Source organism: Sapajus apella, unplaced genomic scaffold, assembly GCF_009761245.1.
Source record: "Sapajus apella isolate SASKATOON/1434 unplaced genomic scaffold, GSC_monkey_1.0 scaffold170, whole genome shotgun sequence".
NCBI lineage: Eukaryota > Metazoa > Chordata > Mammalia > Primates > Cebidae > Sapajus > Sapajus apella.
Window position 1 is genome coordinate 747,996 of NW_022437110.1, and position 22,868 is coordinate 770,863.

The window sequence follows — 22,868 nt, forward strand, 5'->3', positions numbered from 1 at the left end:
GAAACTCCATCTCTACTAAAAATATAAAAATTTGGCTGGGCGTGGTGGCTCACGCCTGTAATCCAAGCACTTTGGAGGCCAAGGCGGGCGGATCACCTGAGGTTGGGAGTTCAAGACCAGCCTGACCAACATGGTGAAACCCCATCTTAAAAAAAAAAAAAATTAGCTGTTTGTGGTGGCATACACCTGTAGTCATAGCTACTCGGGAAGCTGAGAATTGCTTTAACCCGGGAGGTGGAGGTTGCCGTGAGCCGAGATTGTGCCACTGCACTCCAGCCTGGGTGACAGAGCGAGACTCTGTCTCAAAAAAAAAAATTTTTTTTTAATTGACAAAAATTGTATATGTTTATTATGTACAACATGTTTTGAAATATGTGTACATTGTGGAACAGCTAAATAGAGCTAATTGAATGCACTGCCACACATACTTGTCACTTTTTGGGGTGAGAACACTTAAATGTACTCTTCTAGTGGTTTTCAACAATACAGTCCCTTGGGACTAACTACAGTCCCCGTGTATAAGAGATCTGAGCTCAGGCTCCCCAGCTGAAGTGTGGCGTCTTGTCACCGATATCGCCCCGGCCATAGGCCCGCAGCCTCCAGCAGTCGCCACTCAACTCCGCATCTATGAATTTGCCTTTCTTTTTTTAAATTTGAGACGGAGTCTCGCTCTGTCACCCAGGCTGGAGTGCAGTGGCACCATCTTGGCTCACTGCAACCTCTGCCTCACAGGTTCAGGTGATTCTCTTGCCTCAACTTCCTGAGCAGCTGGGATTACAGGCATGTGCTAATATGTCTGGCTAATTTTTGTAGTTTTAGCAGAGATGTGGTTTCACCATGTTGGCCAGGCTGGTCTGGAACTCCTGACCTTGTGATCCACCTGCTTTGCTTCAGCATCCCAAAGTGCTGGGATTATAGGCATGAACCACTGCACTCGGCCTTTTTTTTGAGACAGAGTTTCACTCTTGTTGCCCAGGCTGGAGTGCAGTGGCGCAATCTCGGCTCTCTGCAGCCTCTGCCTCCCAAGTTCAAGCGATTCTCCTGCCCCAGCCTCCCAAGTAGCTGGGATTACAGGCACGTGCCACCAGGACTGGCTAATTTTTGTATTTTTAGTAGAGACGGGGTTTCACCATGTTCATCAGGCTGGATGGTCTTCAACTCCTGACCTCGGCCTCCCAAAGTGCTGGGATTACAGGCGTGAGCCACTTTCTTTTTTGAGACAGGGTCTTGCTCTCACACAGGCAAACATGGCTCACTGCAGCCTCAACCCCTTGGGCTCAAGCAATCCTCCCACCTCAGACTCCTGTGTAGCTGAGACTATAGGTGTGCGCCACCACACCTGATTCATTTTATTTTATATTTTTGTAGAGATGAAATATCACTCTTGCCCGGGCTGCTCTCAAACTCCTGGGCTCAAGTGATCCTCTTGCCTTGGCCTCCCAAAGTGCTGAGATTACAGGTCTGAACCACCATGCCTGGTATTTTGACTTTTTAGGGTCCGCATATGAGTGAGATCATGTGGGATTTGTCCTTCTGTGCCCAGCTTATTTCGCTTAGCATAAATGCTTCAGGTTCCTCTACATTGTTGCAAATAACAGAATTTCATTTTTTTTTTTTTTTTTTTTACAGTGGAATAGTATCCCATTGTGCATATATGTCACATTTTCTTCATCCATTCACTCGTCTGTTGTTGGACACCTAGGTTGGTTGCAGTTTGGCTATGGTGACTAGGGCTGCAATAAACGCTGGGCTGCAGACATCTCTTCAACGCACTGATTTCCTTTCCTTTGGATAAATACCCAGTAGTGGGAATCCTGGATTATATGGTAGTTCTATTTTTAACTTTTTCAGGCGCCTCTGGACTGTTTTCCATAATGGCGGTACTATACATTCCCACGCACCGTGCACAAGCATTCCATTCCTTCACACCCTCACCAGCATCTCATCTGTTTAGAATGGCCATCCTAACAGGTGTGAGGGATAGCTCATTGCAGTCTTGATCTATCTGCATTTCCCTGATGATTACTGATATGGAGCATGAGTTTCATATGGCTGTTGGCCATCTGTATGTGGGGTTTTTTTTGTTGTTTTTTTTTTTAATGTCTGCTCAGTGGGGCACAGTGGCTGATGCCTATAATCCCAGCACTTTGGGAGGTAGAGGCGGGCGGATCACCTGAGGTCAGGAGTTCAAGACCACCCTGGCCTACATGGTGAAACCCCGTCTCTACTAAAAATACAAAATTTAGCTGGACACGGTAGCACATGCCTGTAGTCACAGCTACTGGGGAGGCTGAGGCAGGAGAATCACTTGAACTCAGGAGGCGGAGGTTGAGCTGAGAGGGCACCGCTGCTGCACTCCAGCCTGAGCAACAGAGTGAGGCTCTGTTCAGGTCCTTTCTGTTTTTTCAATCAGGTTATCCGGTTTTTTTTCCTGTTGAGTTGTTTGAGTTCCTTATGTATTTTGGATATTAACCCCTTCTCAGATACATGGTTTCCAAATATTTTCTCCGATTTCCGCGGCTGTCTCCTGGCTCTGTTGCTGGCTTCGTCTGCTGAGCAGAGGCCGTCTACTTTTCCTCGCTGTGTGCTACTGAAGTTGTCTCCACATTTGGTTTGTTTGAATCAGGATTCATGGCAGAGCTGCACATCACATAGTGGTTCGCTCTCATGTCTTCGTTTAGGATCACCCCTTTTTCCTAGTGTTCTGCCATTTTCCATTCTGTTGATTTCGGCTCTCAGTTTTATTTCCTTCTTTCTACTTACTTTTGGTTTAATTTGCTCCTTTTCTTGTACCTTAACATGAAATCTTAGGTGGTTTTATACTTTTCTTATTTTCTAATATAAGCATTTAAAGCTATGAATTTCCAAGAACTGCTTTCACTCAAATTTTGGTAAGTGCACTTTCATTATTCAGTTTCAAATACTAAGTTTCCAGCAATCTCTATGGACTCACTGGTTATCTGGACATGTGCTGTTCCAGTGACCTCCTGCCATGTAGCCGCCATCACTAGCTTCACAGCATGCAGCACCCTCCATCTGTTACCACCATGATCGCAGGCCAGCAGCTGGCTGGGCTCAGCCGGGTGGTTCTTGCTGGGATCTGTCATGCCGTCAGGCAGCGGCTGCAGCTGGATGCATCCCACCCTGAAGGCTTCTTCCCTCACAGGACTGGCCTGCTGGCCGGAAGACTCCAGCAGCTGGGTCCTTGGACGTCTGTCACCATCTCTCTGGGACTGCTGCAGGCGTTTCTCCAGCACAGAGGCTTCAGGGTGGCCAGATGTTTTGCATGATGGCTAAAGCCTCTGAAGGCCATGTCCCTGGCATCTGATGTGGTTGACAGCTTAGCATCTGATCTGCTTGGAGAGAGCTCCACATCCACTAGAAAGAATGAGGACTTTGCAGCGTCACTTGGGTCAGGTGACTGTCATGTTCCTTCAGGGCCTCTGGGAATCAAAGGCCAGGATAGATTTACATGTTCAAGAAGTTTATTTGGGGAAAGACTTGTGAAGGACAGAAAGCAGGAGCAGGCAGAGGAAAGCTGCCAGCACGATGCAGGCCTGACATCTGTGGGAGGAAGGGCCTTTGCCACACCCATGGGACCAGGACAGAGGCCAAGGTGGGAGAAACGGCTGGCTTTGCATTGCTCCATGCGCAGCACTGAGTAGGGACATCTGGGAAAGGGCAGCAGCTGGTGTGGAGAGGGGCTTCCCTCTGGGCCTGGTCCTCTATCATTGTTATTTGGCACAGGAACCCCGCAGGTCACGACGGGCCCCAGCATGCCCCGTTTGCAGTGGCTCTGCTCTTGAGCTACTCCATTAGGGTGCTCGTGGGGGCACCTGTCCTCCTGCCCGCTGTCCCTGCTGACCAGCTCCAGCTCAGTTCCTTTGCCTAGGCCCGGTCCTGTGCAGCCATACTCACTGTGAAAGGCCTGGCCTAGGCCTCAGTTCCTCACTATAACTTACCCTTGGCTGAGAGAAGCTGCTTTCCCACACCTGCTACTTCAGGGCCTATTAAATAAGTCTTTATTTTAAAACAAAAACAAAAAGAGAGGCCAAGGCAGGAGAACTGCTTGAGCTCAGGAGTTCAAAACCAGCCTGGGCAACATAGCAACACCCTGTCTCTAATCAGAACCAAACCAAAACCCTTTTAGTAGTTCACAACCTTCCACTAGTTAATACTTTTTTTAAGAGATGGGGGTCTCACTCTGCTGCCCAGGCTGGAGTGCAGTGGTGTGATCACAGCTCCCCGCAGCCACCAGCTCCTGGGCTCAAGCAATCCTCCTACCTCATTCTCCTGGGTGGCTGGGACTACAGGTGAGTGCCACCACACCAGGCTAATTTTTTTTAAACTTTTTTGTAGAGATGGGGGTCTCAATATGTTGCCCAGGTTGGTCTCAAACTCCTGACCTCAAGTGACCCTTCTGCCGTGGCCTCCCAAAGTGCTGGATTACAGGTGTGAGCCACAACACCAGGCCTAGTAAGTCTTTATATATTTTTTTCTTCAGATAACTGATGTGGTTTCTGTATCCTGGCTGATAATGCCTTCATTTTTAAAGAATATTTCTTTTTCTTTTTTGAGATGGAGTCTCACTCTGTCTCCCAGGCTGGAGTGCAGTGGTGTGATCTCAGCTCACTGCAACCTTCCCCTCCCAGGTTCAAGTGATTCTCCTGCCTCAGCCTCTTGAGTAGCTGGGATTACAGGTGCCCACCACCGCACCCAGATAATTTTTCTATTTTTAGTAGAGATGGGGTTTAGTAGAGACCAGGATGGTCTCAAACTCCTGACCTCAGGTGATCCACCCACCTCAGCCTCCCAAAGTGCTGGGATTACAGGCGTAAGCCACCATGCCCGGCCTGAAGAATATTTCAATGTATGTGAACTAGGTTGGCCTTCCTTTTCCCTTGAGCACAGAAGCTGTGAGTCTGTGGCCTTCTGGTGGGAAGTGAGGCATTGTTCCCATTATAGCTTCTCTCTATGAATCTCCTGTTTCCATCCGAGCTGCCTTTAGGAATGGAGGATGTGTTCAGGTTTTCTCTATATGGCATCTGCTGGCAGTTACAGAGATTCTTGGATCTGTGGATTATTTTCTTTCATCAATTTCAAAAAGTTCTTAGTGATTCAATTTTGAAATATTTTTTCTTCAATCTGTCTCCTGTCCCTGCTTCTGGGACTCCAGTCACACCCAGGTCAGGCCACTGACTTTGCCCCACAGCTCTCAGCCCTCTGTCGTTTGCCCTCCCTGCTGTGTTTGGATCTTTAGTGACCAGTCTTCAAGTAAACTGACCCGTTCCTCTGTGGTGTCCAGTCTGCTGCTAAACCTGTCTATAAAGAGTATTCATTTATATACTATCGTTTTCATTTTTAGCTCTTCATTTTGTTCTTTTCTGAAGTTTCCATGTTTCTGCTGGATGTCTCTTCATGGATGTCACCTGCCGTTTCCACCGGCCTCCCCACCTCCCCAGAGGTCTCTCACAGCCCTTGACTTCAGTTTTACCACCGGGCTGTCTCTGCTTCCGCTGCTCACTGTGGCTCATGTTTTCTTGCCTTTTCATGTGTCTTGTAATGTCTCATTGTAGGCTCGACATTTCATATAAAAGAACAGTAGAGGCTGAAGAAAACAATGTTTATTTCCAGAGAGGGGCACGTGTCTTCTGCTGCCAGGTTGCTAGAGTGGGCATGGAGTTGTCGCTCCCTGTAGTTGAGCTGGCTCTGGACTTCTCTGCAGCTGTGGTGAAGGCCTCAGACGTCCTGAGGGTGGCATCAGGGCACGTGCTTGTGTGGGGCCCGAGGTCTGAGCACGGTGATTCTGGACGTGCCTGAGGTCTGAGCGCGGTGATTCTGGACGTGCCTGAGGTCTGAGCGCGGTGATTCTGGACGTGCCTGAGGTCTAAGGTGATTCTGGACGTGCCTGAGGTCTGAGCGCGGTGATTCTGGACGTGCCTGAGGTCTAAGGTGATCGTGCCTGAGGTCTGAGCGCGGTGATTCTGGACGTGCCTGAGGTCTGAGTGTGGTGATTCTGGACGTGCCTGAGGTCTAAGGTGATTCTGGACGTGCCTGAGGTCTGAATGTGGTGATTCTGGACGTGCCTGAGGTCTAAGGTGATTCTGGACGTGCCTGAGGTCTGAGCGCGGTGATTCTGGACGTGCCTGAGGTCTGAGTGCGGTGATTCTGGATGTGCCTGAGGTCTAAGGTGATTCTGGACGTGCCTGAGGTCTGAGCGTGGCGGTTCTGGGGCCGAGGTCTGAGCGCAGCCATTTTGGGGCCGGAAGTCTGAGGTGATTCTGGACATCAGCCTGTGTGTCGCGCCAAGCCACTGGCTTCGGAGGCTGCAGGATTTCTCCCTTCCTTAGCCGGACTGCCATCCTTTTGGTCACTGGAGGCTTCCTTTGCTCTCCATTCCAGCGCCTTGCCCTGTGCCCGTGGGCTCTTGTAGCCCTGCTCCTCTGCTTCAGCCTCGGGCTTGTCTCCTGCCCACAATCCCAGCGCCCCGATGGGCCTCCAGACTTTGGGAACAAAAATCCCAGCACGTCTGTGAGGGGCGTTCCCGGGGAGTGTCCTCAGCTCCTGCCCCCACTCCAAGCCTGTGGCACTCTTCCCAAGCATTCAGTGTGGACCTGAGGGAGGCCAGGGAGCTCTGGACTTGTCTGTCGCAGGGGACCTCCAGATCCTGGGGGCTTGGCAGCTGTGGGCAAGTGGTTTGCATGCACCTTGCCTGGTCCCTCCTTACCTGACTCTGTGGGGTCCTCCTTCCTCTCACTCCCCACTGGGGGTGAGAGCAGCAGGGCCTCTCTTCTCTGCTGGGTGGGACAGAAGTCAGGGTTGGAACCTGCTGCTTCTGAGGTTCCTGTGAGGGCCACAGGGAGGTCAGGACAAAGTCTTGGCCTTCTGAGGTCTGTGGGTCACCCACGTCTAGCCAGGTGAGGAGAAAGAGCCACCATGGTGACATGGTGATGCCATAACACAGTCTGAACCTGAATCTTGGAATGGGAAGTGCAGGATGGAATATCTTGGCTTGTTAAAATCTTTTTTTTTTTTTTTTGAGACAGTTTTGCTCTGGAGTGCAATGGCGTGAGCTTGGCTCACCACAACCTCCACCTCACAGGTTCAAGCAATTCTCCTGTCTCAGCCTCCCGAGTAGCTGGGACTATAGGTGCCCGCCACCATGCCTGGCTAACTTTTGTATTTTTAGTAGAGAATAGGCTTCACCATATTGGCCAGGCTGATCTTGAACTCCTGACCTTGTGATCCACCTGCCTCGGCCTCCCAAAGTGCTGGGAACACAGGCGTGAGCCACCACTCCTGGCCTAAAGTCTAACTTCTAAAGGCTAGGAAGCTAGGACACCTCCTGGAGGGTCTTGCTGGTTCCAAAAGACAGTGCCTTTGAAAGAAGCTGCATGTTACAAAAACGGTCTCTAAATTCCCACTTTCAGCTGGCTGAAAATGCAAAAAAATTAAGGCAGCTTTCCAAAACATGTGATGCCAAAAACAAACAAACAAAAAGGAACTATCCTCGTCATAGACCTCAAAGCCACATGCAACATGGTGCTGGCTGCACAGCTGGGTGGCTGAGGCCAGGGTGCATGCAGGGACATCGCTTCCTCCTCCCCTCCTGATGGAAACACCTGCCTATCACTGCACACATCCCACTGACAACTACGGCGACATGGAGGCCACGGTCCTGCAAGTGGCCTTGGCTGGAACAGAGACAGCCATAGTGGCCACTTGCTTAGACTTCAGTCCTCTCCTGGGGACAGGATTTCAAGTATCAGTCCCCCCAGTTGATGAACCAGTGAGAACAGGCTTATCTAGGCTGTTTTATTTAATAAAATTGCGCAAAAGTCAGGGCTGATTTCTTGGCTCTGCCCTTTGAAGAGAACAGTTTTCCTTGGCAGAGAATGAGGGAAAGCCATGGGCCCACTAGAAGCTTTCTCAGGACAGTGTTGTGACCTCCTGTCCACAGCCATGAGGGAGAGAGGCCTGTCCTGCAGGGCAGGGGCGGGGCACAGGCAGTGAGTGAGGGGCCTGTGAGGCACTGAGGAAACAGCACAGCTGCACACTCTCATGGTGTCCTGACCACATAGCAGCCAGGGGCAGGGCAGGGTGGGACAGACAGAAGGGTTTCTGAGCACTCTTTTTTTTATTTTTTATTTTTTTTTATTTTTTTTGAGACGGGGTTTTGCTCTGTTGCCTAGGCTGGAGTACAATGGCTCAATCTCAGCTCACCGCAATATCTGCCTCCCAGGTTCAAGTGATTCTCTTAGCCTCCCGAGTAGCTGGGCCTACAGGCATGCGCCACCATGTCCAGCTAATTTTGTATTTTTAGTAGAGATGGGGTTTCTCCATGTTGATCAGGCTGGTTTCAAACTCCTGACCTTAGCTGATCTGCCCACCTCGGCCTCCCAAAGTGCTGGATGACAGGCGTGTCACCATGCCTAGCCTCTCAGCACTCTCAACAGCTGTCCCTCTGGTGACATTTCAGCGCCTTCCCCTTTGACCATGAGTTGTTTCCCCTGGGCTAGGCAGCCCAGAAGCCATGCCCAGGGTCCATCCCTAGGCACCCCCCAGCAGGTGCCAGCAGCATTCACATGGGGTAGGGGACCCCTGGGTGTCACCTGGGTGCCGGCAGCCTGCCATTGTGCCCAGAAACCTCTGCCTACCATGAGGACTGGCTCTGCCAAGGACACACCCTCCGTCTACCGGTGAGACCTGAGACGGGCCCAGAGCACAGGACAGGTCCCGTTGGACAGATTCCGGGAAATGGGCCTGGGATCTGGAAAACCGCTCCACAGACAGTTCTGGTTTCCAGCATCAAACCCAGCCAGGAAGAAAATGAAAAATTCCTCATAAAGGTATAAAGTACTCCTGATTTTAGCAAATATCGCTATTAAAGAATGTCAGTTTTAGGTTGCGTGGTGTGAACATCTTTTTCCGTGGAAGAGTGAAGTGCTGCCCACCTCCACAGAAGGGGGTCTTCAGGAAGCGGCTGCAGGCCATCAGGCTCCCCTGCCTGCTGTGAGGCGGCCCCGAGAGCTGAGAGGAGAGGACAGCAGTCAGGCACGCACACCCCCAGCAACCAGAAACACGAGCTTGGGTGTTTGCCTCTGCGTCCCTGCCTCTCGGCCCCTCAGTGTCCTCTCCTTGGTTCTCCTCTTAGAAACCTTCTCATGGGATGTCAGCCTCATCATGGGGCCTGTGGCTCGGGCCTGGAGCCAGCCCCTACAACAGTGGGGGGGCCCACATCTTAGGCGGGGTCTCTGGCACTCCTTGGTGGCGGCTGCCACTGCCCTGCACACTCACAGCCTGCAGCGTCCGCTCATGGACTACACTGCAGGCTTCCCCACAGAGCTGCAGCTGGACGCTGACCCTGGCATTGACCGTTGTCAGCCACACAGCCACAAGCATCTCTTCTGGGCCCGCTGCTCTAGGACAACTCTCCTGTGCTGGGGTGTTTTGCAAAAAGACAGCCTATGAAGATGGATGATGAGGGCCCTCTCCTGTGTGCCCCATGGTACTTGTTGCCTGTGTGCTGACCATCCAGATCACCCACCCCACATCAGCTGTGCCACAATCATGCCAAATTCTTGCCCAGAAGCTGACCTGGCCACCTCCTGTGCTATGCAACCTTCCTGCTGTCCCAGCTCACCTTGTCCCCTCCTGCCAGGCCACAGGGCAGTACTTCACTCCTGCGCCTCCCTGCACGTCACTCTTCATGCTGATGGCCGCCCATGTGCCCCTCCCACCATCTCCTGGGTGCATACAATGAGCCCTGACTACTCTAGGGTCCTGGGTCTCCAGGTGAGCAAGAAACCAGCTGAGCGAGGCCTGGCCAACTCACCCCTCCTGCAATAACTCGTCTCGGAATAAAGCCCTTCTTCCCCCTGATAAGAGAGAGGCTACAGGAAGAAGTCCCCCTCTCTGCCCAGCCCCTCTTCCCGCCTTGAGCCGTGCTGTGACAATGTGAAGGGACTCTGCGGCAGGAACCTGAGCTCCTGAGAGAAAAGCTGCTGACAGATCCTGTGGAAGGTACGTGGCCCACGGCGGAAGCCGCCACAGTCAGATCTGTTCACGACAGCTGCCAGGTGGACTCAGCGTCCCGTCCCAACAGTCCCAAGCTGGCCCTGCCCCATCCTTCCGGCCTTGTCACCCACACCTGGTGGCTCAGCTTCCCTGCAGCTCTCCTCTGCCTGGCTGGCTTCTCCTGGCAGTTCTCCTGTGTGACCCACTCATATCCTGGGTCCTCTGGCCTAAGAGTCTTTGTGGATGACACACTCATATTCCTGGGCACGCTGCAGTGGGGTTCACACTTTGCTTGTCTGCCCTAAATAGTAGAAATGTTTGTTTTCTGTAAGTCCACAAGGCTTAAAGGAAGAAAACCTGTAAGTGACTTGCAGAAAAAGTGAAGGGTGGCACCTGTGTGGACACAGCCAGCACAGTCCCCCGCCTCTCCTCGGCAGCCACTCACCTTGGTCTGGATCAGGGCTTTGCAATGGTGGAGGCGGAAGCTGCTGACAGTCAGGAGTCCTTCAGGCTCTTTGAGGTCAGAATCGTCCATGATGTGGCCCTGGCCTCCAGAAAGGTCCTAAGGAGACAGGCCCATCAGCCAGCCAGCCAGTCACCCTTTGTCTCCTGTTGCCTTTCATCCTGAGCTCTCTACTCACTTCATTCTACAATGGCAAACTTCTCTCAGGCCCCACTGAAGGTCAGGCCAGCCAGCTTCCCCTGCATGGCCCTGCCACTTGCTGCCCATAACCGGCTCACAGGCCTCCCTCCCTCCAGGACCTCATGCCCCTCAAACTGCTCAACAGAATGTCTTCACAGCCACTTTCGGGACACACCCTTCAGGCTGCTGCCACTCGGAGCTGTCCCACCTCTAAGCCTCCTATTCAGGAGGCCTCCCCCACACCCTAGCCTCCTGGTTCTGTTTTCTTCACACAATGACACAGCCAGGGCTGACCTCACTGGGAGCCTCTTCCTTTCTGCCCTCACTTCCTTCCTGGTCAGCCCAGTGTGCAGCCCATGGGCTGCCAGGGCAACCATTTTCATGCCCATCTTCACCAGGACCAATCTGCCTGCCTGGCCAGTCCTTTCCGAGTTTTTCATGTTTGAAAATTTCCATAATATTTAAGAATGAAGAAAGATCCTTGCCATCTAGATCGCTGAAAGGTGGCCCTCCCTATGACTGATGTTTTCTGTGACAGCTCTGGAGCTTGAGCGTGTGCTCGGCAGTGTGTGCATGGCAGTGGTGTGCATGTAGCGGTGTGTGTGTGCATGGCGGTGTGTGCTCACAGCAGTGTGTGCGTGCACGCACACGGCGGTGTGTGCACGTGTGGCGGTGTGCACACGTGGCAGTGGTGTGCATGCAGCAGTATGCACATGGTGGCACGTGCACATGCAGCGGTGTGTGTGGGCCGCAGTATGTGCATATGGCGGTGGTGTGTTCAGGCTGCAGTGTGTGTGCGGCGGTGTGTGTGGGCTGCAGTGTGTGTGTGGCGGTGTGTGCGTGTGGTGGTGTGTGTGTGCGGTGGTGTGTGCAAGCTGCAGCATGCGTGTGGTGGTGTGTGCGTGCAGCGGTGTGTGGGCTGCAGCGTGTGTGTGCTGCAGCGTGTGTGCGGCAGTGCGTGCGTGCGGCAGTGTGCGGGCTGCAGAGTGTGTGCGGTGGTGCGTTTGTGCGGCGGTGTGCGGGCTGCAGCGTGTGTGTGCAGCGGTGTGTGGGCTGCAGCGTGTGGGTGCGGCGGTGTGCGGGCTGCAGCGTGTGGGTGCGGCGGTGTGTGCGTGTGGCGGTGTGCGGGCTGCAGCGTGTGTGTGCGGCGGTGTACGCGTGCGGCGGTGTGTGGGCTGCAGCGTGTGTGTGTGGCGGTGTGTGGGCTGCAGCGTGTGTGTGCGGTGGTGTGTGCGTGCAGCAGTGTGCAGGCTGCAGCATGTGTGTGCAGCGGTGTGCAGGCAGCAGCGTGTGTGTGCGACGGTGTGTGCGTGCGGCAGTGTGCGGGCTGCGGGCTGCAGCATGTGTGCGGTGGTGTGCGGGCTGCAGCGTGTGTGTGTGGCAGTGTGCAGGCTGCAGCGTGTGTGTGTGTGTGGCGGTGTGCAGGCTGTGTGTGTGTGCGGCGGTGTGTGGGCTGCAGCGTGTGCGTGCGGCGGTGTGCGGGCTGCAGCGTGTGTGTGCGGCGGTGTGCGGGCTGCAGCGTGTGTGTGTGGCGGTGTGTTTGTGCAGCGGTGTGCATGTGGCAGTGTGTGGCGGTGTGTGCATGCGGCAGTGTGTGAGCTGCAGCGTGCGTGTGGCGGTGTGCGGGCTGCAGCGTGTGTGTGCGGTGGTGTGCGGGCTGCAGCGTGTGTGTGGCGGTGTGTGTGCGCGGTGGTGTGCGGGCTGCAGTGTGTGGCGGTGTGTGCATACGGCGGTGTGTGAGCTGCAGCGTGTGTGTGGCGGTTGTGGGCTGCAGTGTGTGTGTGGCAGTGTGTGCATGTGGTGGTGTGTGGCGGCATATGCATAAGGCAGCGTGTGCACAGCCATGAGTGTGAACTGATACGCGGCTCTGTGTTTGTTGTCTGCTGCCGGCTCAGGCCGGTTCCTTCCGGAGCCTTTCCCTGCCTCCTGCTCTGGGCTTTGCTGGCTCCTGCCTCAAGCATTAGGGACTTATCCAATGGCCCTGACAAGTTTATGGGGCCACCTAGTGGCTTTAACCCACCTATGTCCAGGTGACCCCACACTTCCAGGTGATCCCACTACCCTTGGGAGCAGCCAAGGGCCACTGGCCTCAGTGAAGTCCAACCACACTCCCAGGAGCCCTGTCTCAGCCCAAACCACCTACCTTCTGCATGGCATCTATCCCGAGAACGAGAAAAAAATTCTCCTGGCAATGAGATTCGCTCCAGAGGCACTGAGAAGCAGACGTGTATGTGTTCTGAAGGACTCTCCAGAGTTTTCTAGATTCATTACTGGAAAATAGATGCAGTTGTTAAAAGGTGACCTTGAAGGCCTTCTGATGAGGTCACTGCAGCACTGCCCAAGGCACACGGCAGGCACCTGGCCTTTACCCCTAGGCTGAGACCCACGAGAACCAAGAGACACATGGCTGTTAAGAACCCTAAAAAGAGCATTCCCTGCAGCAACCCTGAGCTGTCTCGTTTATTTACCTATTTATGCTTTTATTCAAATAACACGTGGCATCCTGCAGCACCCCAACCCCCTCCCATGCCCTCTCTGCGCCTCCCACCACCTTCCCTGGCAGTGGCTTACTCACTGTCCCTACTGTCTCCTCTAAGGAGCAGACGCTCCATGAGGCTGGGTATTTTGCTGGTTTTGTTCATTCAAGTGCCTCGAACTGTGCTGAGTACAAAATAGATGCTCACAAACAAACGGGCGACTGTCTACTATGTGCCACCCGTCACTGCTACATGCTGTGGGGGACTGAGACGAGTTTCCTGTAAGCAGTTCATGCGCTGGCAGAAAAGGGAAAATGACTGCAAGGCCAGGTGTGGTGGCTCACCACCCAGCACTTTGGGAGACTGAGGAGGGCAAATCACTTGCACTCAGGAGCTCGAGACCAGCCTGAGCAACATAGCAAAACCCTGTCTCTACAAAAATACGAGAATTAGCTGGGTGTGGTGGTGTGAGCCTATAGTTCCAGTTCTCGGGAGGCTGAGGCAGGAGGATCGCTTCAGCCTAGGAGGAAGAGGTTCCAGTAAGCTGAGATCACGCCACTGCACTCCAGATAACTACAGAAGAAGGCCAGATGTGCTAAATGCCAAACCATTTCCAAAAATACGGCAATGTTCAGAACTCACAAACCATGCTTTATTCCACCCCCAAAGTGCCATCCAGCCTTCTGTCCCATGAGTGTCCAGCCCAGCCAGGTCCTGACACCCAGGACTCCCCATGCCTCTGGGTCCACGAGTCGTGCTGCTGTGGACAGAGATGTCAGTACTGCCAGCAGTGACCTCCCACACCACCAGCTTGCTGGGACCACATTCTTGGCAGTTTTTCTCCAGGATATTGCTTCGCAGAAGCACCACATACAGAGGGCATACTGGTCATCTGGGCAATGCTGGCTGCAGCCTTCTGGGCTCCAGGCCTATCTTCAGGCCCCTGTGGAGTATACTCTGGGGCAGGTGCTGGGATGGACCCCAGTAGAGGCCATAGTGGGCCAGGGCTAGAGCCCAGAACGGCCTGTCTGTAGAGTCCTATGAAAGTCCAGGCTTGCTCAGAGACACACAAATCAGCAGGCCAACCTGGCTCTCCCCTGGCTGCTGGGAGATCCACTCCACAGACCACACCGAGAAACAGGGAAGCCAGCTCACTCCAGCCTTCACTTCACTCCTCCCTCTGGGGCTTTGGGCTAACTTATCCTGAGCTTCCCAACCACTGCTGCACAATCCACCAGACCACTGTTTCTTTCTCAATGTTCAGTTGAAAATGTGTCCCTAGAAAATGGCCATCTGCAAACGACCGCATGTATGACTTCTCCTAGGAGCCCGCAGCCCCACAGCCAGCACTGGGAGCACACCCATGGGGCTGGGCCTGGGGCTGAGAATGGGGCTGCAGAGTGTGGAGTATTTTCTAGAATTCTGTGGCTGAGGACCATGAGGCAGCCAGTGCCCACTCAGCCACATTCCCCAGAAGGCCCCTGTACGCACTGCTCAGGCCCACCAGCCACTCGCACCGAGTGCGAGTCCCTCAGCCCTCCCCCAACGCTGGCACTGAGACCCAACGGGAGCGGGGCTCGGGTCCAGCTGCTCCAGGTGACCTGGTGTGGGAGGGGATGAACAGGGCTCGGAGTGGAAGGCCACAGCTGGAGCATCAATCCTGCTGCCCTCTCCTGATAGGACCCCTGTGACCTATAGATGGCAGGGCCTTCAGGAGAGATGGCCCTAGAAAGGCAAAAACAAAGCCTCACACATCTACTTTTATCAAACAAAAGTAAAAATGGGGTTGCTGTATGAAATATTTCTTAAGTTCATTACCACAATTTATGCACACATTCAAGGCCAGGCTTTTCCTCACTGCTTATTTCTAGGAAATGGTCTAGGGTGGAAATGTCTTCAGCTGCCTGCTGAACTGTTATTTCTTGAAAAGCACACTTTAAAATGTTCTCATTGCTGAGAATGGGCTGAAAAGAAAAAAACGAAAGCATACTGAAGTTAGGAGAAAGACACATCACGTTACCTTATTCCAAAGAAATAATGATACCCATGAAATGTGTAATTGATCATACCTTTAGTGTTACTATCACTTGCCATATTCATTCCTAAAAATCACCACATTAGCAAAATCACACAAAACCAGAGGGCTCATGGGAAAAGTGAGGTTAGGGCAAAACATTGAAACTTTGTCAGTGACACATGAAAAAAGATGGCCACCCAATAATGTTAGCACTGTTTTCCATATTTGGTGAAGAAATTATATATACTACAATAAGCACAGCACTTTACCTTGGAAAAGACAAAGGCTCGCAGGCTGTTAGTGTGAACAGGTGGGAGGAAGGCGGTCTGAACTGGGCGAAGTCCTAACACCAGGTGTGGACGGGTGTGCTGTTTGAGGGTGTGCGTATGCAACTCTCATGTATTCCAGTGTGCCCCAGCTCAGCTGGGGGCAGTTTTCTGCAATCATCTACTCCTTCTTGTGAAATTTCAACTATGCTCAAATTGTTCCCTAATACATCAATCATGCTGGAAAACAAATCCTGTGTTCAAAACAAGCATGACAGCAGACCTTCCTCTATTAGAGCGGATCTTGTCAGGGTCCAGGGAAACTGACCAGTGTAGTAAACAAACAGTCCAGCCCTGAGAACCGCAATATCTTTATTTCCTTCCTCACTGGTTTTACTTCTTATGTCTCATGATGGTGTTTGGGATGAACCACTTGGGAAGAAGTGGCAGAGAAAGCAGACAATGGAAGGAGGAAGAAGACAGGAAAAGAGAAGGATCAGAGGTGTCACCAGCAGTAAAACGTGACAGTCAGCTCTGAAAGAGAGCAGGGGGCAAGGGGCTGAGGGCTGGGACCAGGGCTCCCGGACAGGTCAGATCAGGCATCACCCAATTCATTACAACAAGTTGAAATGTGATCATGTGATTTTAGAATCTCTGAGACTTTTGAACTCTGCAGATTCAGAATTCAGACATAAAGTTCCTCCCTACACGCCCTGACCTCGGGCCTGTGCAGCCTGCCAATGGGGAGTAGATAGGCCGGGGGAGGAATGGTCAGAGAGAGGGACCCAGCTCAGGTGGCCCCCACCTGGCCTTGGCGTGACCCATTTCTGCAGCCTCCTCTGACAATTCATTCCTTCCCTGGCCTCAGGATGGGACTGCCAACCACATGGCCAGGGATGACAGCCAGGAGAGAAGCAGATCTTCCAAGGCTGTCAGTCCCTCCCTGGCCAGCACACCACAGCATTCAGGGTTGCAGGCCTCTTGGTGTGTACACATGTCCCACTCAACATGGTGACCACAGCGCTGTAGAAATACCTCAGAAGGTGGGATAGCAGCAGTTCCTGTCACCCAAGGTCCACCCTGGCACGGCTGGTGAGAACTGCACTCCTTTGGGGCAGAAGTGGTTCTCGGTGGCTGGAGTTCTGTGGGTCCCTCCAGGAGTTCCAGGGACTGCGAGAATTGTCCGGACTTAGCTGAAGATTCCCGAAAGCCTTCAAACTCCCCCCAAGTGCTGCTGTGCTCCCCAGGGTCAGGACACCGGGTGGTGCAGGTGGAACCACCCTCACCGGGCAGGGAGTTGCTGGTTTTCCCACCCGGCAGGAGAAGGTCAGGGGAGATCCGTATCCATTCCAAACTGTCATCACTCAGCCTCTCAGGTGCCACTCGGAGGGAAGCCTTGGCTGCTTCCGCCTGGAAGTCACTCAAAGGCTCTTCCCCGAGCTGCTGCCGGTCTTGCATCTTGGAGCTGCCAGGCCAGCAGAGGCCCGATGGGCAGCTGCTCTTGAGACACGCACACCACAGTGCTGGCCGCCCAACCTTCCCCTGTCCTGGATAGGGCCTGGGAGGCGCAGGAGTGCCCCGGGCTGCCCAGTGGCTGATGGTGGAGAGGGCCCACGTGCTGTTGTGGAGCTGACACAAGCCACAAACACGGCGGGGTCGCCCGGAAGTCCTGGCTTCCTCCTATGCGCGCCGGCGCGGAGTCCGACACAGGGGCGCGTCCCGGACCCACGGCACGTGTGCGACGAGCGGCCCAAGGCGGGGCTCCTTCTCTGGAGAGAGTCTCGAGCAGGCCTGGGAGCCCCACACTGACCAGAGGAGCGGGAACCGGGCTCCCACTGGAGGCCCAAGTGGGAAGGAGGGGTGCGGCGCCCCGGGGTCTCCAGAGAGTCCTTCTCGCACGCGGCCCGCAGGGCAGCCCTGGACCGCCGAGTCTGGACAGGGTCCGAGGTGGCCGGCTGAGTGCCCAGCCCGCGGCTCGCAAGGGTCCCCACGCGTCCTGCACCCAGGGCCCGCACGCACCTTCGTCGCCGCCTCACTTGGGCCCGGCAAGCCGGGCGAAACCTGCCACCAGCCGTCCCCTCCAGCCCACGCCGCCCTGTTGCCCGGCAACGGCGTGCGCCACCTCCGCTTCCGGCGTTCACCGCCGTGGCGTCAGCACGCACCCGGGGCGTGACCAGCACCGGCCCCGCCCTCAGGCCCCAAGGCCCGGCCCCGCCCTCCCTGGCCCGGCCCCGCCCTCCCTGGCCCGGCCCCGCCCTCCCTGGCCCGGCCCCGCCCTCAGGCCCCGCCCCGGGCCGCAGCCACTGTGGTTGGGTTCGGGCCTCCCCACGGGCAGATCCCTGGGCGCGGGGCCGCACGAGCATCCTGTCCGTCCTCAGTTCGCTGCCAGAGTGGTTCTTTCTTCCTCACGACAAGTCCCCCAGGCCCGACCCGGCGCATCCATCACCCGCAGCACCTTCTCCCGACGCCCCGCGGCTGAGCTCGCCGCGCCGCCTCTGTGGGTGCAGCTGAGCGAAGGCCCCTCAGGACTCCAGCTCCCCCAGGCGAGGGCCAAGTCCGTCTTGCTGACTCCTGAACCCCAGAACCTCTCCTAACTCGACAGCCTTCCCGGGGGAAGGAGCGGCAGGGAGGCTCCATCCCTCCCTCGCAGGCCCCACGGAGTGCCCCCTCTGCTGTCATCAGCCAGCCCCCGGCAGATCCGGGCTGGTGGACAGCCTCTCTCCAGCCACAGCGGGACTGAGGAGCTAGCCTGATTTCTGCCAGCTCCCCTCTGGGCTTCCAGGCCTTCTGCCCTCTGCCCTCACCCCCAGACTCAAGGAGCCAACCTGACTCCATCTCCTCCCTGGCCTTCCCAGACTGGACCCATCACTGCCTCTTCTGAGTAAGAGGAGGGCCTGGCCCTGGTGAAGGCCTGAGCCAGCCACCCGCTGCCCACACCACCCGCTGTCCACCCTGTCCACTTCCAGGCTCACATTTCTCTCACCCTGGGGCCTGGACTCTGTCCTTGCTTGAATCACTCCTTCCCCCACTGGTCCTTCTCAGCCAAGTTCCCGAAAACTTTAATATTACAAATGGCAAGATGAGATCATTCTCTGCGCCTTAGACCAGCCTCCCATTCCCCCTCCTTCCTGAGGGGCAGAGCAGCCAGGCCACGCAGTATGGGAGCTCTTCTGTCAGACTGTCTGGGACTGGACCTTGGCCTGGCCACCCCAGCACCACAGTGGCCCTAAGGATGTTGACTGGGCAGTGGTTGGATTTGTAGACCAGGCCTGAGCCTGTCTTGCCAGCCTAGGGGCAGCGGCCATTCCCACTGCTGCCCTCATCACTGCACTGTCCTTGCCGTTCTTGAGGCCCAGGACCTGGGGGGGGGCGGGCAGGAGGAGTGTTGTCCTTGTGTACAGGTGGGGAAACTGAGGCCCAGCCCCAAAGGCCTGTGTGAGAAGCAGAGCTGGGGCAGGAGCTGTTCTCCTGGTTCTCTGCAATCCCCCACTCCCAACTGGGCCTCAGCTTCCATGTGGAGAGCGTGGGGCGCACAGTACCCCCAGGATGTATAAAAATGACCCATATGGCTTGATTAGCTGGTGTGGTGGCTGAACAGAGCCCCACAGAGATGTCCACATCCCAATCCCTGGAACCCGTGAATATGTGACCTTACGAGGCCAAAGCCACTTTATAGATGTGCTTCAGTGAAAGGCTCTGGGAAGGTGGAGAGGAGCCTGGTGAGGAGCAATCACAAAGGGCCTGGTCAGGAAATAGACGAGACGCAGAGATGGAAGCAGAGCTGGAGTGATACCGGGCACCAGCTCAGGACTGCAGATGCCTCTGGAGGCCGAAGGGACCAGGAAATGGGTCCCCGCTGAAGCCTCCAGAAGGCACACCGTCCAGCCCACACCTGGAAGAGCTGGTCAGTGTGCCGCATGCTGTTTTCCACACTGCGTTTCTGGTTTTGTTATGGCAGCAGCAGCGCTGATACACTGAGTGACCCCTTGCAACCCACTGAAAGGTGCTGCCTCGGGGAAGCCAAGGTGCAGAGGAAATGGCAGAGGCGACCTTGACCTCTGGTGCCCAACCCTGGTTGCAGGAGGAGGTGGGGCAGCCCAGGTAGCTACTAGGCAGCTTGGCTTCTTGGGCCAGCTCTGGGCGGACGAGCCGGCTTCATGGCACAGCCCTTTGGGGCACCAGCTGAGGACAAGGCTTCCAGGTTGGTGAGCAGAGCAGGCACTGCTCAAGCTGAATTGGCCCCAGCTGCTAAAGGAGACTGGGCACGAGAGGGTGGGTTCCCATTAAAGTCTGGGTGTGGGGGACATTAGCCATGACTCCTGAGGGGCATGGAGGGGGCAGGTGCAGTGTGGTCAGGAGGAATAGCCCATGTGGCCCTCTCAGGACCTCTCCAGCCACCTCTGTGCACCCCTGAGCCCCAGCCCTGCTCAATGAGTGTGTGGGGAGCACCTTCCCTCTGCAGAGGAGCCGAGCTTCCCAACCCCAGCCTCAGCAGGAGGGGCCAGCCTGAGCCCTTTGGCTAGTGCCACCCCCCACAGAACCCCACAGTCAAGCACCTCCCAGCATCACCTGATGAGCAAGGACTGGCTGGGCAGGGGTCCCCAGAAGCACCCAGGCATCCTGCTCCTCTGCAATCCTCAGCCCCAGGTCCTTAGGGCAAGCGGGGGAGAGTGCCTGTCCTCGCCGCCAGCAGCAGGAACGACAGGGCTTGCAGGCAGCAGCATGGGAACCTGCTGCTACTCAGTTACGGGGCGGACTGCTGAGCCAGAGGGATCAATGGAGACACAGGCGTTGAAAGAAGCCCACCTGCATGGGACGAAGGCAGCACCCTGACATGACCCCTACAGCCGTGTTTCCTGATCCCAGCTGTGTAGGTGCAGAGGAAGTGGACCTGGGGACAATACCCAGGCCTGAAACAGGCACCCAGCTTTGAGAGAGAGTGAGGCCTTTGCAGGTCAGGAGTCAGTGTGATCAGGCAAGAGGGGGAAGCTGGGTGGACAAGTACCCCCACCTGCTCACAGGGGTCCTCCCCCATCATCTCCATGCAAAAGACTGAGCAGGGGCAGGTGGTGGCTGAGAAGGTCCTCGCTGCTCTCACCTCTCCTCACACCCCTCCATCTGGGCACAGGGCTGGGCTGCATGCAAGGCTGTGAATGGGGCGGGGCAAGGACCACAGCAGAGCTATTTTTGCTTATGTTGCTGCAGCTGCCGCAGCAAGCATCAATCATTGATGCCGTGGGCATCCCTGCTGGCGGAGGGTGGAGGCAAGCAGCCAGTCAGGCCATGGGGGCAGGGTGGCAGCTCTGTGAACACATCAGGGCGTGGGGAGCCTCGGCTCCTCACCCAGGTCCCACCAGGGCTTGCACCCCATGTCCTGGCACCCAGCCTCAGGAAGGCCGTGGCAACCAGTGGGCTTGGCCAGTGTTGCCATCTCAGTGGTCCAAGGAGGAGGTAGAGGCTGCGTGAACAGGAGAGAGCATGTGACACCCTCTCCCTGGGGATCACCCCACAGCAGGTGTGGGGCCTCGTATGTGCCAGGGGTGATCATGAGTTGGGCTCGTGTCCCGTGATGCTGTGCATGGGGGCATGCATTCCTGAGCCCCGCTTCTGTGGTCCTCCCTAGCTGGGCATCTGTCCCCAGAGGGGAACATGGGGAGGAGACTGGAGCTGGGCGTGAAGACAGGAGCTGAGGCTTCAGCTGGTGGGGAGGGACGGATGGGGGCTGGCAGCCGTGCTCACCTTCTCTCCTGCTCCCACAGCTGTGACCCTGGGCCCCGTTTGGGCTGCTGAGGCCCTGGTGCAGGGATTTTGGCTGGGCCCTGGGGAGCCAGCCCCCAGCCTCACATAGCCGCAGCCTGCCCGTTTGTGGGGGTGCACTGCCCAAGTGGCAGGCCCTCCCAGAGGCATCTGGAGTGAGATAGAGCCCTCAGGGCCCCAGGAGTACTGGGGTTCCCTGAGGTGGTGAAGCTCTCTGGAAAGACACTCCAAGGTGTCTGTTACTCAGGACACTCTCAGCTTAACCCTCAAGCTGGGAGAAGACCCCAGAAGGTGGGTGGGAGGGGCAGTCCTTAGTTAGGGTTTCCAGGTCCCCTGAGAGTCACAGCCAGACTGCAGCCCCAGCATTCAGGGTGGGGCAGAGCCAGAGGCCACTGCAGAGACACCAGCCCTCTGTCTCAGAGCAGGCAGGAGAAGGGAGGGTGCCTATGGGCAGAACAAGCCGTGCCCACACCTCATCCTAAATTCTGGGTCCTGCATCTGGGGCTGCAGGGGAGCACCATGCAGCTGTGCGTGTGTGTGTCTGTGTGTGCCTGCTGTGGACGTGGGCAGCTCCATCCGGGGCAGAGGCAAAGTCCCTGATCCTGGGCAGCCGTGGCTGGGCTCTGGGACCATCTCTTAGCCAGGGGTGGGCAGGCTCAGTGAACACAGCTTGGGGAAGGTCTCAGCCACCCCAGACTGAGGGACAGGGCCAGGGCAAAGTCCTCTGGAGTGTGGGGTCCCCACACTCCCACGATGCCACGCTGAACTAGTGCTCTCACTCAGCCCCCACCGAGATGGCCTTGAGGGCTCTCTCATCTTTCCGAAGGAAAACAGAGGCAGGGGCAGCAGGTAGGATCCCATGGACAGGGACACGTTGGGAGGCAGCCCCGGCCTCCCCACCCAGGGTTCCTTCCTCACCCGCCCCGCAAAGCTGAGGGGAGTCCCCATAGCCCTGTACAGATCATGCCGGACCATTGGGTCAGGGGCCAGTTCATTTGGATGGGGGCTCAGGGGGCCACATGACCTTGCCAAGGGCACACACCTAATGGGGCTGAGGACACAAAGGTGGGTGAGTGCCCAGAGCTGCCCCTTGTTCCCAGGCCCTGCAGCCAGACTGAGGCACAGAGGAGTGGCAGACAGAGGCACATGCACGCGGGCACCCTAGTGGCTACCTCCCTGTGCCCAGGGAGTGACTGACTCCAGGCAGGCAGAGTAGGGTGCGTCCCTGGGGAAGGAGGTGAGTGCAGGGCCTCTGGGCCCCAGGCAACACTGTTCAGCCCCGAAAGAAGGACACCGTGAGGAGGCAGGGTAAGACCCACGCGTGTCCCTGCAGGAGGGAGAAGGCTGTGCCCCAACCCGCCCGGGTTGGTGGGGAGGAGGCTGCCAGGGCCTCTTCCGGGCACTGGCTCTGGCGAACGTCTGGCTGGCTGCTGGACGGCTGCCCAGTGGCTGCAGCGCGGCTAACGGGAACTGTCTAGAGTGAGTCATCGCACTCGGGGGGCTCACCTGGGCGTGCTGGCTGTGCCTGGCCTCCCAGTGAGCAGGAGTGTGTGCACCTGTGCATATGTGCATTCTTCTTGGTGTGGGTGTTCCTAAATGTGGGCCTGAGTGTGTGTGTGCCTGTCTCCGAGTGTATCGACACATATGCCAGGTGACCGGTGTCTGTGTGGTGCTGAGTTTGTGATCTTGCC

The 22,868-nt window shown here is 55.9% G+C and overlaps 1 protein-coding gene across 3 annotated transcripts; it reads right to left on the reverse strand.

The window, feature by feature from the left end:
• Positions 1–8,852: 8,852 nt before the first annotated feature.
• CLBA1 (clathrin binding box of aftiphilin containing 1) lies at positions 8,853–17,524 on the reverse strand. Of its 3 annotated transcripts, XM_032267585.1 has the most exons (5): positions 16,456–17,524; positions 14,956–15,101; positions 12,804–12,930; positions 10,463–10,579; positions 8,853–9,030 (listed from the first exon to the last, which is right to left on the reverse strand). In XM_032267585.1, exons 1-5 carry the CDS (start codon positions 16,876–16,878, stop codon positions 8,869–8,871), a joined length of 975 nt encoding a protein of 324 aa, XP_032123476.1. In that variant the 5' UTR covers positions 16,879–17,524; the 3' UTR covers positions 8,853–8,868. The 3 variants fall into 3 exon arrangements, with proteins under 3 accessions (XP_032123476.1, XP_032123477.1, XP_032123478.1); XM_032267586.1 differs by lacking the exons at positions 14,956–15,101; positions 16,456–17,524 and adding an exon at positions 14,739–14,948; XM_032267587.1 differs by lacking the exons at positions 14,956–15,101; positions 16,456–17,524 and adding an exon at positions 13,236–13,472.
• Between the last annotated feature and the right edge of the window lie 5,344 nt (positions 17,525–22,868).

Coding starts and splice junctions, on each gene's coding strand:
- CLBA1 (XM_032267585.1), bottom strand. CDS start 16,878: ATGCAAGACCGGCAGCAGCTCGGGGAAGAGCCTTTGAGTGACTTCCAG. Junction 15,102..16,455: donor CTGCTATCCCACCTTCTGAG/GTATTTCTACAG, acceptor TTTTCTTTTCAG/CCCATTCTCAGCAATGAGAA. Junction 12,931..14,955: donor GAATGTGTGCATAAATTGTG/GTAATGAACTTA, acceptor TCTATTTTCCAG/TAATGAATCTAGAAAACTCT.